The sequence below is a fragment of the Onychomys torridus genome, chromosome 14, assembly GCF_903995425.1.
Source record: "Onychomys torridus chromosome 14, mOncTor1.1, whole genome shotgun sequence".
NCBI lineage: Eukaryota > Metazoa > Chordata > Mammalia > Rodentia > Cricetidae > Onychomys > Onychomys torridus.
In genome coordinates, this window is record NC_050456.1 from 8,135,412 (window position 1) to 8,147,480 (window position 12,069).

A 12,069-nucleotide genomic window follows, 5' to 3' on the forward strand; every position below is an offset into this window, starting at 1 on the left:
AGGCTCCGGGTCCCCTCCTCCCTTTCTCCTATCCCGGGTGGGACAGCAGCTGGGGGGGGGGGGGGCGGCATCTGAGCTAAGCCCCGTGGGCAGGCAGCTTCAGAGGTGTCCTTGCTTCCAAACGTCCCATCATTGTCCTTGTAACCCGAGCTCTCCCCGCTCTGCCCTCCCCTCCTTGGTGGAGGAAGTGAAATCCTCAAGTACAGTAAGTGACACTCTCCGCCTCTCTGTATACATAACAAAAGCTCCGGAAACGGCGGGTCGGGGGTGGGTGGGGGACACATCTGAACTACCCAGTCCTCCCCCACCTCTCTGTGGCCTGCAGGAGCTTTCTTTTTTCCTCAGCACCCGCCAGAGTGAATCTGATTTTTATACTTTCCTCGCCTTCGCTGCTCCGTATTCCTCCGGATCCTCCCTCCCGATACCACTTCTCCTAAGAAGCAGCTTCTCTCGCTTGCTTTCCTTACAGTATTTTTAAATCCTACGGACAAAAGGAGGTCTTTTTAGTTGAGAATGTATTTCTTTTAAAGGTCCAACAATCCCTATAGTGTTGGTTAGTGTTGAAAATGAGAAAATAGCTTGGGCCGAAAGGTGGTAGAGAGCGCGACTGGAGCGTGCGGTGGGCTCCGGGTCAGAGGTAGAGAAGAAGGATTAGGGACACATGCTTTGTAGATCTGTACCTGAACCTCACGACAGGGCTTTAAGGACCTCTGCCTAATCATGGATCAAACATGCTAGGAAAGAGAACTGGTGGGCTCGGTACACTAGGTTTCAGTATCCCCCGGGTCTTGAGCAAACAGCGAGTTAGAAAGGTTTCCTTGGTGGCTTTTCTGGGTGCGGACCCTGCGCCTCCCCGCAGAGCAGTCGCGTAGGCAAGAGGGGCGCAGGAGACCCAAGGGAAGGGGCCGAAAGCCGCCTGATTGACAGCCCGAAATCTGATCTTGTGAAAGAGACGTGGAGCCAATGGGAGGCAGCGATCCATCAGTTTGGATTGGAGGCCCCTGGAGGAGAAGTAGAGGAAAAACCACCGAATTGAGATCGGTCAGAGGCGCTTTCGGCTTCCAAGGGGAAGTGCTGGGCAATAATTAATGTTTTTATTAAATTTGGAGGGAATTTTTTGCAGCCGTTCGCCTAGCGTGGCCTTCAGGTGGGTCTTTCCAACAACTTTTTATGTCTCTCCACATAATTGCATGGTTGTGGGTTGCAAAAACTATCCTTATGAAAGAGGTGTCTCCTTCTCTTTAGTCCCGTTAGGTGAAAAGCAAGTCTCGTTGATCGCCATTGCTAGTTTTGCACACGTTTGCGAATCAGAGCTGCCTGGGATACACTGACTGAGCAGGGAACGTCCAGAGTGTAAATAAATACACTGCCTCTTGTTAGGATTTTTTGATACGACTGAAAATATGTAAATTGTGAACTCTCTTAGCTCTCTTTGGATCCAGGTGAAAAAGGCGGCGTAGGGGAGGGTTATTTTTGTGAATGAGACTGTCGAGGGCAATTAGCTATGCAAATGCAAGAGCTTCATTCATGATTTTTTTTTTAAGCCTAAAAGCCATCTTGTTCCCCTCTAGGTTGATAGAAGTCCAGATCCCGACGAAATCTCCAGCTAAATGCTCAGAATATAAAACACTGAGCTAATATTTGCGAAGAGCGGCAAAATGGATGGATTTTATGACCAGCAAGTGCCTTACGTGGTCACCAACGTGAGTGATCAGTTCGAAAGTTGCTGTTTATAAACTTGACTCGGACGGGGGTGGGGAGAGCGAGAGATGCGAAGGGAGGGGGCAGGGGGTTGGGACTGCAGACACTTTATCTGCTTTGTTGCCACTGTTGGGCGACTCTGCTTCTTGAAGATCCATCTACAAAATGAGCTCACCTTTGAGTGATTTGGATAAGGCATAGTTTTGTTTTAAGACCCCTTCTGGTCAAAGTGCCACTATGAGTGGGAGAGGAGACGGAGGGCAGATGCAGCTATACTCAAAGTTTGTGGCTGGGTTTGTCTGCCACATTGAAAAGGATGAAGTTGAGACAAACGCGGACACTTTGTGTTTACATGGGGTGTCGGGGGTGGGGGGTTGCTTTTTTCCCCTCTCCTTTTCTCGATTTTTCAGTTTTCCACTCTTTGGGCTTCTCTTACTGCGGGTGGGGTTGTTGTCTAAGAGAAAATGGAATCACTGTTTTAATCTAGAGTTGATTTACCAAAAAACATTGAGTGTTCTAGCTTAATGTTTCGATAGTGAGATTACATGTAACTATGACGAGAATGTGCAGGAGTGTTAGAGCTGATCTGGGAGGCCATTCTCCTTTGCTGATGAACTCTCAGCCTGAGCTCTCACTGGCAGAGTCAGACAATACTTACTGGCCTTCTCCTTGAACGCCAATATTTTTTTTTCTACTCAGAGAGAGGATCCAGTAGGCTTATGTTATGTATGCATGTTTTTTTTTTTTTTTTCTCATGTGTGACATCTGAGGTTTATATTTTAAAGGATTTTATCTTTCCCTTTGTAGAGTCAGCGTGGGAGAAATTGTAACGAGAAACCAACAAATGTCAGGAAAAGAAAATTCATTAACAGAGATCTGGCTCATGATTCAGAAGGTGAGGTTTGACTCTGAGCTGAACCCCTCTCTTACTGACACCCTCCAAAGAAGAGGCCCATTTCAGTCTCATCTAAAAAATAATAAACATTGAAACTCCTGAATTTAACATGGACTTTACACAAAATCATTCCCACACTGAGTTTGCCTTGGAGACTATTTTATGGTCTGGTCACAAACTAATGAAAGAAGGAAATTAACACCTAACAGTGACCTTTTTTTAAACATTATTTTGTGTTTGTTCTTGTCCATATGGCATATAACTGTTAATCCCCTACACTGAGGTAACAATTGAAAACTATCTAACAGCCTGGGACAAAATAAGCAGCTATGCACACTGCTTACATTTTTCTTTCAACTTTATTACAAGTTAAACAATATAAATTTAAAGCCATATACTACTGTTGAAATTTTATGAGTGGTTTGATGACTATATTGTAAAGTCATAACATCTTGTTAATAGGCCTTGAAGTGTTCATTAGATCAAACTTCAGGCTTAATGAGTAGTTATTATATTATTTGGTAAATGAGGCTTCAGATTCTTCTATAAACTGTTAGTAAAAGGTCAATATATTAGGAATTATTTCAACTCTGTGGGACATTCATACGGGGACTGAAGAAACTTAGACTCAGTTACCAAAGTTCAGTTTGAATTTAAATTAAGTGTACTGAATTCTAAAACTTCATCAAATTTTCATTCTTATTAGATACCTCTCTCCCTCCAAGCCCACCCCATGCCTCAAATGCCAGAATAGAGTTTGGAATTGATAATAAAGCAAAGCCAGGGCACTGTCTGTCTTCGACTGGTGTAAGTCTGCTAATGCAGAAGTTTTTCTTTAAGTGCCTGGATGTGAAGTTGCCCCGTAAGTGTCCAGGCATTGGGCTGGAAACTATAACTTGGGAGGTGACTCAATCTCTGCTGGGACTTTGTTTATAAACTTAGAAGATGTTTTGTCTTTCTAATCTTTACCCTGGTCTTATTTTAGCAAGAGTTAAGTGTACTTGGAAAAGGTTTCTGTATGCAGATAATCTTTAGTTCAACACCTGGGTGAATTTTAATGCATGTGTGCTTTTCATTCTCTCTGAGCTTACTTCTTAATTACTTGCTAAGAGAAAAAGAAGATAATTGATATTATTTAGTTGTCTAAAGAGATCTCCTAACATGTCACCTAATCGATGTCATAAGTAAGCAGTATTATTCAGATACCGCAGCAGCGATGAATCCTGTGTTCATTTGATGGTGTACTGAATGCCAGCATCATGACAAACATTTTCAGTTCATGAAGACTGCAGACTGTTGAGTCTTATGTTTGTGTCTTTTCCTTGCTTTTTAGAACTCTTTCAGGATCTGAGTCAGTTACAAGAAACATGGCTTGCTGAAGGTAAGACAAAAAAAATGGTTTTAGGGGGAAAAGCAGCTCCAGAAGGGGATGGAGGGAGTCCTGAACTTGCTGTCTTAATGTTCAACCCAATTAATTGAGCTCTAAAAGAGCCACCTCATGTGTCATGCATACATTAGAGCCTCTGATGAGCTTGTCTTTGGGGACTCTGGGGCTGCACTACCCAGTGTCATCACAAATTACCAGGAGAAATTGCTTCCAGCTCACAATCACATCTGCTTTTGGCAAGAACTAATGCACCAAGACTTCAGGTTCTAAGTCTCTGTTCAGATTTTAATTGCAATTGATCAGGTTTGTATTATTGTACCTCGAGAGACCTCGAGCCAGAACTGGCTGGCTTGCTGTTTCCTTTAGAGCAGCGCATATGATTATTTGGTGTTCTGGTGGAGGACTTCTCTGATGGCAGAAATTAGTTTCTCTCGGCTCATCAGGACGGGATGCTTCAAGATTTAAGTGCAGGTGTCTTCTTTCCTCCGTGTTCACAGCACAGAACATTAGGTGTGTATCTCACAGTTAGGAAATCTGTGTGTTTAAAGCCAATCTTTTAGTGGGAGTTGAAGATTTTAAAATTGTTTTGTGTGTTACGATGCATGTAATATTTGTCAAAGTTTGACTTTTGATATCTTGTCTCTTTAAAATATTAGGATTTAATTTGGAGACTTTTAATGGCATTTTGGATTTTTTAAAAAATTCCATGCTACAACCTATTATATCTTTTATTGTGTGCAACTTTGTTTATAGGGACAACGAGATGGGACTTAGTTAAGCTTGACATATGTTCAGATATGCTAAAGGTAGAAGGATTTTGTTGGTATCTACAATTTTAATTTTTTCTTTTAGAATTGCCATGTTTGTGAGATGTTATTTTACAATTTTGTGTGTATGTGTGTGTGTGTGTGTGTGTGTGTGTAATGAGAAAGTTGCTGATATTTAAATATTTAGTATATTTTGTTAAATATTTAGTATATTATGATACATATATATGTATAAATACTTTCTGTGGGGAATCTGATTCTGGCAACCAGTTTTCAAGATGGTTTAAAGTGAAAGGAGAGTCTCCACTTGGAACCCAGGATTGCTGTAGCTGCTTGAGGTAGACAGATGAGCTTTTAGCTATGGTCTTGTATGCTGTTGATCAAGTTGCTCTTAGCATGTAAACAAGTTTCTTTGTCTTGCTGATAATTCTAGTTCTTCAAAAGGCTTTTACAATCTTAAATGATTAAAAATCATTTGAGTTAAATAGCTCTTAATTATCCTTTGAAAGGGGGATTGTATTTATATGTTAATGAATGGTAAGTATTAGTGAAAGTTTTCTTTTTTAAATTTAAGGTCATCTTTGCCTGTCTCTAAATGAAACTTACTGCAATAGATTACTCATTATTGCAACATAAACCATATATTCAAACAGCTAATTCATGAAAAATTGCAGAGGCTCTTGCATTCACTTTTATATGTCGGGTTTCCCAAGTTGAAAGTTATGTAGAATTTTGTTTATTTAAGAATTTACTTGCTTATCCAAAATAAGTTATCATACTTACCTTAATTGTTGTGCAAGGTTTATTGGTTCTTAAGATATTTAGATTTGAAAACTGAATCCAAGTCAGTGCACTGGCTGGCAGATTTTGAATGTGCATAGCAGCTGTTTCTGGAAGTTTAAAATGTGGATCTGTGGCAGACGTTTTCATTTTCAGTACATTTTCTTTCTTTCATTCTTTACTTATCCCTTGTTTTATTTGTGTCTTAAGGCTTCAGATAAGAGAGTTGAATAATTTATCCGAGTTTGTCTTTTAAAACTGTATGGAATATTCTTATCTCTTCATTACCTGCAAATCAGCTCTGAAGACTTATCTTTACATAAAGTAAACCTAGATAAGGACTAATGTATTTGGAGAAACCCATGCTTTTACTTAGCAAAGAATTCATAAGCTTAATTAAATTCAGAAATTAAGTTGGAGTTTTTTATTGGCTACCCAGGTGTGCTACTATTTACAATCTGCATTTTAGAATAATATAAACATTTTCAAAGCAGTTACATTAATTTATCCAGTTATGATGTAAGCAAAATTTATTAAGATAATTTTTAAAAATCTAATAATAAGGAGGTTTCTTCAGTGTTAATAGAATACACATTTAGTTTTTGTTCCTAGCAGTTAAATGTAATTATTGTGCACATATATTTTAATTTGGCTTATCTTATGACTTCAACAACAAGAGACTTCCAAAATTAGACCATTTAATTTGTTACTTGTTTTGTTTATTTCTGCTCTGCTGGACAGGCAGAAATTAATAAATTACCTAACTGGCAAACTATAAACTTATTTCTTTTCTTAACATTCCATAGCTAAGGAAATGATCATAGAATTTTAAGGCATTTTGATCTCTTAAAAAGACATCATTGACAATTTACCAAGTTTCTCCCAGCAGTTGGAATCCCTCTGAGAAGTCTAACAGGACTCTAAAAAAATCTTTTTAGACATGAGAATCCAGTTTGTACAAAGTGTCATATGATAATCACATTAAAAAAAAAAAAAACAACCCTCAAAGTCCCTAGATAGAAATAATACATCTTGGAATTTTGAATTTTTTCCTGTAAGAATTTTATAAATTATACACAGTACAACATATTGATTAGTCATGAGTAAATTATTGTGGATTATAAAATATGTTTGATCTCTGAAGAGCAGTGTAGGTAGATAAGATAGGACTCTTGGAGGATAAGGACAGTTTGTGTATTCAAGCTACTAAGGTCCTCTCTAAAACTATAATTGCACTCTTCCCTGTAGCTTCATCCACATACAGAGATCTAAAACATGTTTATAGGATGCAGCTTCACATTAGAAGCACTTTCCAAGCACTAATGATGCAAGTGAAGGGTTTATAACAAACATACCACCACAACGTAAAATAATGTTTTCAATGACCGCAGTACCAGATAAAGGAACAGAGACTACACTTATTTTAAATGTTACCGTAGCTGCTTTATATTGGACTTCACTATGGACAATTCTTTATTGATTCTCAGTCCTTTAAATTAGATTGCTACTGATAGGGAATTGGAATTATTTGATCCCTTGAAATAACTAGTTCAAATATCACTTCTATTAGCATTGTAGCAACTTTTTGTTCTGAGCTTGTTTTGAGAGCTATATATAATTATGTGCTGTCCAAAACTTTCTATTGGGAACAGAAGTAGAAGGGAGTAAGAGGCAAGTCAAGGAAGCATTGCATATTTCTAAAAGTATTCTGTCAGCATTTACCTACTAATACAACTTATAGGAAAATAATGTATTTCAGCATACATCACAAGTGAAACATGACTGCTTTTGTTCTATTTTGTTGTGTGGTCTTTGTGTTTTGAGATTCTCTGTGATGAAGGAGCTTGAGGATAAAGTCAGCAGTGGTGATTCATCACCACCAGGGTGAAAGGCTTTCAGAGACACAGTGAAGCCAAGATTCAGGGTGCAGTTACAGCTACACCTTAGAGTTTTATCACCAAAAACAATGGTCCACACCAAACTTCATTGTTATCTCATACAAATAAGGAGATCGCCTTTTGGTTTATGAAATTATCAAATAATGGTCATGTTGGCCTGGAAATAGAAATGGAACTACATTTTCCTCAGTTTGCTTCTTATACAAAATTTATGTCTAAACTATGTCTTTATGATACTTACTGGGCAGATGAGTTGCTGTTATTCTCTACATGTGACCTCACTATACACAACACTCTTGAGGCACTCATTTCAATTGTTCAAACACTCTACTTTAAAAAGAAAGTAGAACACAACATTGGCATTAGATATGCTCGTATTTCTTTTTCTTATTTGGTGCAGTTTTTATAGCTTTAGTATTTTATATGGTTATCTAAAATAGAATCTGATAGTTCAGCATTAAGGATCCATACAGGTTCCTAGAATTGGATGGGAGATGATTCTTGTGTGTGTGTGTGTGTGTGTGTGTGTGTGTGTGTGTGTGTGTGTATTGTGTTGTATATTAGAGTAGTGGCTGCTACCATGACCTTTTTTTGTTGTACCAGTACGCTCTATAAGATGTGAAAGAACTCTCAGTGGGAGTAAAGGGAGCAGGTAGAACAGATGCATTGTACTTTGAAATATCCACTGGAAGAATGGAAATGTGGCTCCTCTATGATCTACTTCAAAAGAAGAGAACTTGGTTTTAAATAGAAAAATTTGATTTGGTGGAGCACAGCATAGGTTTTTTAGAAAGTGCTGACATGTGAAATGGTGCTGACCTTTTCCGGTTGAGTTTCAGAGAATGTGTAATACCTTGCATGTTGCAGAGCAACTTTATTTCTTTGATTTATGTACACTTTTGTAATTAAAATAATAAGAATAATGATAGGGCCAGGCCTGTGTAGAAGTAGAGGGAGAAAGTCTGGCTGCAGCATGCTGCTGCCTGGCTCTGAGCTTCCCTTTTAAGTTTTTAAGCCATTGCAGGTCAGTTTAGTTAGAAACTGAAGCCGACTTGAGACCTTCCTGTTTTCTTGCATATATAAAGAGTGTGTCCAGCATTAAAGGCCTTTCTGTCTAGGGAAGTCCCCTCCCCTTTCTACTTAAAGATGTTTATATTTCTGCACTAATTAATGCTTTTACTTTGCAATCATTTTAATGTTAAAACCGGATGTGGTATAAGACTAGGCTTAGTGGATGCATGATTATTTTCTTCCATGTACTGAAGCCTCATTTTAGGATTAGAAGGAGTAGTACCACAGTGCAAATGCTGATTTTCTTGTTTTACTGAAAATAAAATTTAAATTTCTTCAGATAAATTTGCTCCTAAACTCTTGATCCCAATGCTACAAACCTCATCAATAATATGTTACATTCTTATGACTCCAAGCTTGAATGACAGACAAGTCAAAAAAACAGTCCATGTGTTTATTTTATCACTGGTATTATTTTGCTACTGAGAATCAAACTTAGGGCTTCCCACATGCTCAGCAAGTGTCTTATCACTTCTGGTACACCGACCCTTTGAGTGCCCCTTCCTTCTCCCCCCTCCTCCCCTCCTCCTTTCTCTTTCCTCCTTCCTTTGTCACCTTTCCTTATTGTCCACTTTCTTTCCTAAGTTTTGTACATGCATGGTTTAGGACCAAGGTATCCCATAAAATACGATGGATGAAATATGTGTGTGTATGTCTAGTGTTCTCCTTCGCCTTGTCTCCCTCCCATTCTCTCTCTCTCTCTCTCTCTCTCTCTCTCTCTCTCTCTCTCTCTCTCTCTCTCTCTCTCTCCCCGTCACTTATTTTAATGTGTTTCTTAATGGATCTGTTTGAGACAGAGCAATAAAATTGGTGTGTTTACTTAGCAGCAAGTTCAGCTTAGTTGCTTTAGTTCTCTGGAAGGGTGTGACATGAAAAGATTGCGGTTGGGCCACATGGTTCATGCTGGACTATGTTTTTGTGAATGGAGGCAGAAATCCAGTTCTGCCTGCTTGTCTTGAGGAAATGCTGAGGAGATCAGCTGTCTCATTCACGGGTAGAAAGAATGAGTCATACATCTTCCGCCTTGTTTGGCTCCAGGTCATTGTTACAGTGGATAGAACTGGTTTTAATTAAATATTAACCCCTTTAATACTTGACATTTGTTTCATTTGTAATTTTCCCAACTCCCTCCGCCCCCGTTGGCTTTAAAAGAAAACTCATCAGACAGCTGTTTGTAGGAAAAAGAGAGTTTTTACTTGCCTGAAGCTAAATCTGAAAAAATTTTAACGTTCACCATTTCTTAAGTAATGAACATTGTTTTATTTAAAAGTTGGAAGTCGGCATAAAGTAACAGCAAGCTGTATTTAAAACTGCTCTTCCCCAGGGCACTGATGCTTAAGAGCCGATAGTCAAGTCTGGAAGTAGGGCATTGATTCTGTGACATTTGGGTTGCGATTAATACTTTTATGAATTTCTTTCCTACAGTGCTGCTGTGTCCTAGCAGGAAAGAGTATTAAAGAGCAGCATTGGATAGGAAGCTAGATAAAGGCAAAAGCTCAGAGTGCGGCTACTATCCCTTTAAAGCAAAGATTCAAAGACTCAGTTGCAACTGGTCCATTAATGTGCAATGAACTGATAGAGTTGCTTCAGCTATTACCAACGAAATCTACGTGCTCAGTGCTCATGAAAGCCTTTTACTGCTCTTTGCGATACATTCTCTCCCTTCTCCACTCTTCTTCTTCTCCTTCCTCTTTTATTATGTTGTGTACCGAAACATTTTCATTCCCCAAAGACAATCACTTCGAGCATAGCTTAGACTAGACAGTAATGTAATAAAAAACATTTAAAAATAATTAGATTGGCTTATATTGTTAATTTTCAACTTTGGGTTTGGTATGGCCTGCAACACTATTTCAGGCAGCTCTATTCTGCTCCTTCATAGACTTTTTGTGAATTAAAGAAGAAAATGCATGATACAAGTGTGATGATACTGTGTCATGGTTTCCTTGCCCAAATCCAAGTTGTGTTTTTAGTTAAATGCTTTCCTTCTACTCCAGCTTGAAGTTGGAGGTAGACTGAAGCCTTTGTCTGTTTAAGTAGCATGCTGCTTCGTTCAGTCTATTCAGTTCCTTAAGATTAGCTTCTGTGAAAATGTGAGTCATATGTTTTTTGTTAAAATTCTGTAATATGTTCAAGCATAAGTGTGAAGTACTTATTCAGTATGCTAAGGAGTTAGAACAGAAATAGCATCCTTCATCCTTACTCTTTTTACAAATTGTTAGTATGGAGCTATTTTCTCTGTGTTGTGAGGTACACCTTCTAGATTCTTCTGTCCCTTGAGTGTTTCCCCCAGCCCCATACATAGGCCAACACCCAGCACATATCACACACCCACTGGGGCCTTTCATGCTGCTCCTCATATGATCTGTTCTATGGAGCTGCAGCTCTGTCCTGCAAAACTAAGGAAAAGGTCTGGCTGAGCATATCTGTGCAAGCATATTAAATTGCAAATAACTCACTACCTGTTTTCAACCATTCTTATAAACAAGCATTAGATTTTCATTGGATTATTCTAAATGATACTTTATTCTATTTTATTTTATTTGTCTGCTTTATGCCACTACACTGGAATGAGGGTTGACTTTAAATAAAAAATTATGTCATTATTTTATGTTTATGAATACTGTGGCTGCAAGTATGTCTGTGCATCATGTGTGTGCCTGGTTCCCATGGAGATCAGATCCCCTGGAACTGAAATTGCAGATGGTGTGAGCCACCATGTGGGGTGCTAGGTGCTGGGAATCAAACATGGGTCCTCTGAAAAGGCAGCAAGAGGTCTTAACCACTGAGCCATCTCTCTGGCCCCAAATGTTAGCTTTTTAAAAGCATATTTTGTACCTCAACTGTTATATCTGTTTAGCTTTTTGTTTTTTGGTTTTGGTTACTCTGGGTAGCCCTGGGTGTCCTGGAACTCACTCTGTAGACCAAGATGGCCTCAAACTCAGAAATCCACCTGCCTTTGCTTCTCATGTGCTGGGACTGAAGGTGTGTGTTACCACACCTTAGCTATTAATTTAGAGGAAAAATTAAAATATGGATATATTTTCTAAAAGGTCATGATTTGATTATTTATTTGCTATTACTAAATATATTAAAACATTTGTCATTATTTTATATGTAAAAGCACATTATAAAGTACATTTCTTTCAATCTGAGGAGAAAGTAAAAAACCATGTTGTCAGTAACAAAAATACTTTGTCCACAGCTAAAAGGATGCTAATTCAACCCCTTTTTTTCTCCTCTTGCCAGTTTTTTTTTTTTTTTTTTAATTTTTAATTGTTTTGAGACAGGGTTTCTCTGTGTTGCCCTGGGTGTCCTGAAACTTGCTGTGTAGACCAGGCTGGCCTTGAACTCACAAAGCTCTTTCTGCCTCTGTCTCTTGAGTGCTGGGATTAAAGGCGTGTGCCACCACCACCCATCTTGTCCAGTCACGTTTGTTAGACATAAAAACACTAAACCGGCCATGGTAATGCTTGTGAGTGCATTTGTGAGTGTAACTTTTTGTGGGGTGGTGGTAGAGATTGTAAAGGAGAATATATCTAATATCCAATCATCTGGGGTCATGCTTAA

General features: G+C 38.7%; 1 protein-coding gene across 5 annotated transcripts in view; it reads left to right on the forward strand.

Moving 5' to 3' along the window:
• Nucleotides 1-439: 439 nt before the first annotated feature.
• Nucleotides 440-12,069, forward strand: part of Etv1 (ETS variant transcription factor 1) — an 86,119-nt gene continuing 74,489 nt past the window's right edge. Inside the window, exons 1-4 of one of the 5 annotated variants that reach the window (XM_036206371.1) lie at nucleotides 440-1,147; nucleotides 1,572-1,703; nucleotides 2,509-2,596; nucleotides 3,930-3,977. In XM_036206371.1, the coding sequence (XP_036062264.1) occupies nucleotides 1,659-1,703; nucleotides 2,509-2,596; nucleotides 3,930-3,977 (181 nt within the window). In that variant the 5' untranslated portion in view covers nucleotides 440-1,147; nucleotides 1,572-1,658. Of the gene's footprint in view, nucleotides 1,148-1,386; nucleotides 1,443-1,571; nucleotides 1,704-2,508; nucleotides 2,597-3,929; nucleotides 3,978-4,165; nucleotides 4,494-12,069 lie in introns of those variants that run through there. The other 4 variants (XM_036206369.1, XM_036206366.1, XM_036206368.1 and 1 more) reach the window with 4 other exon arrangements.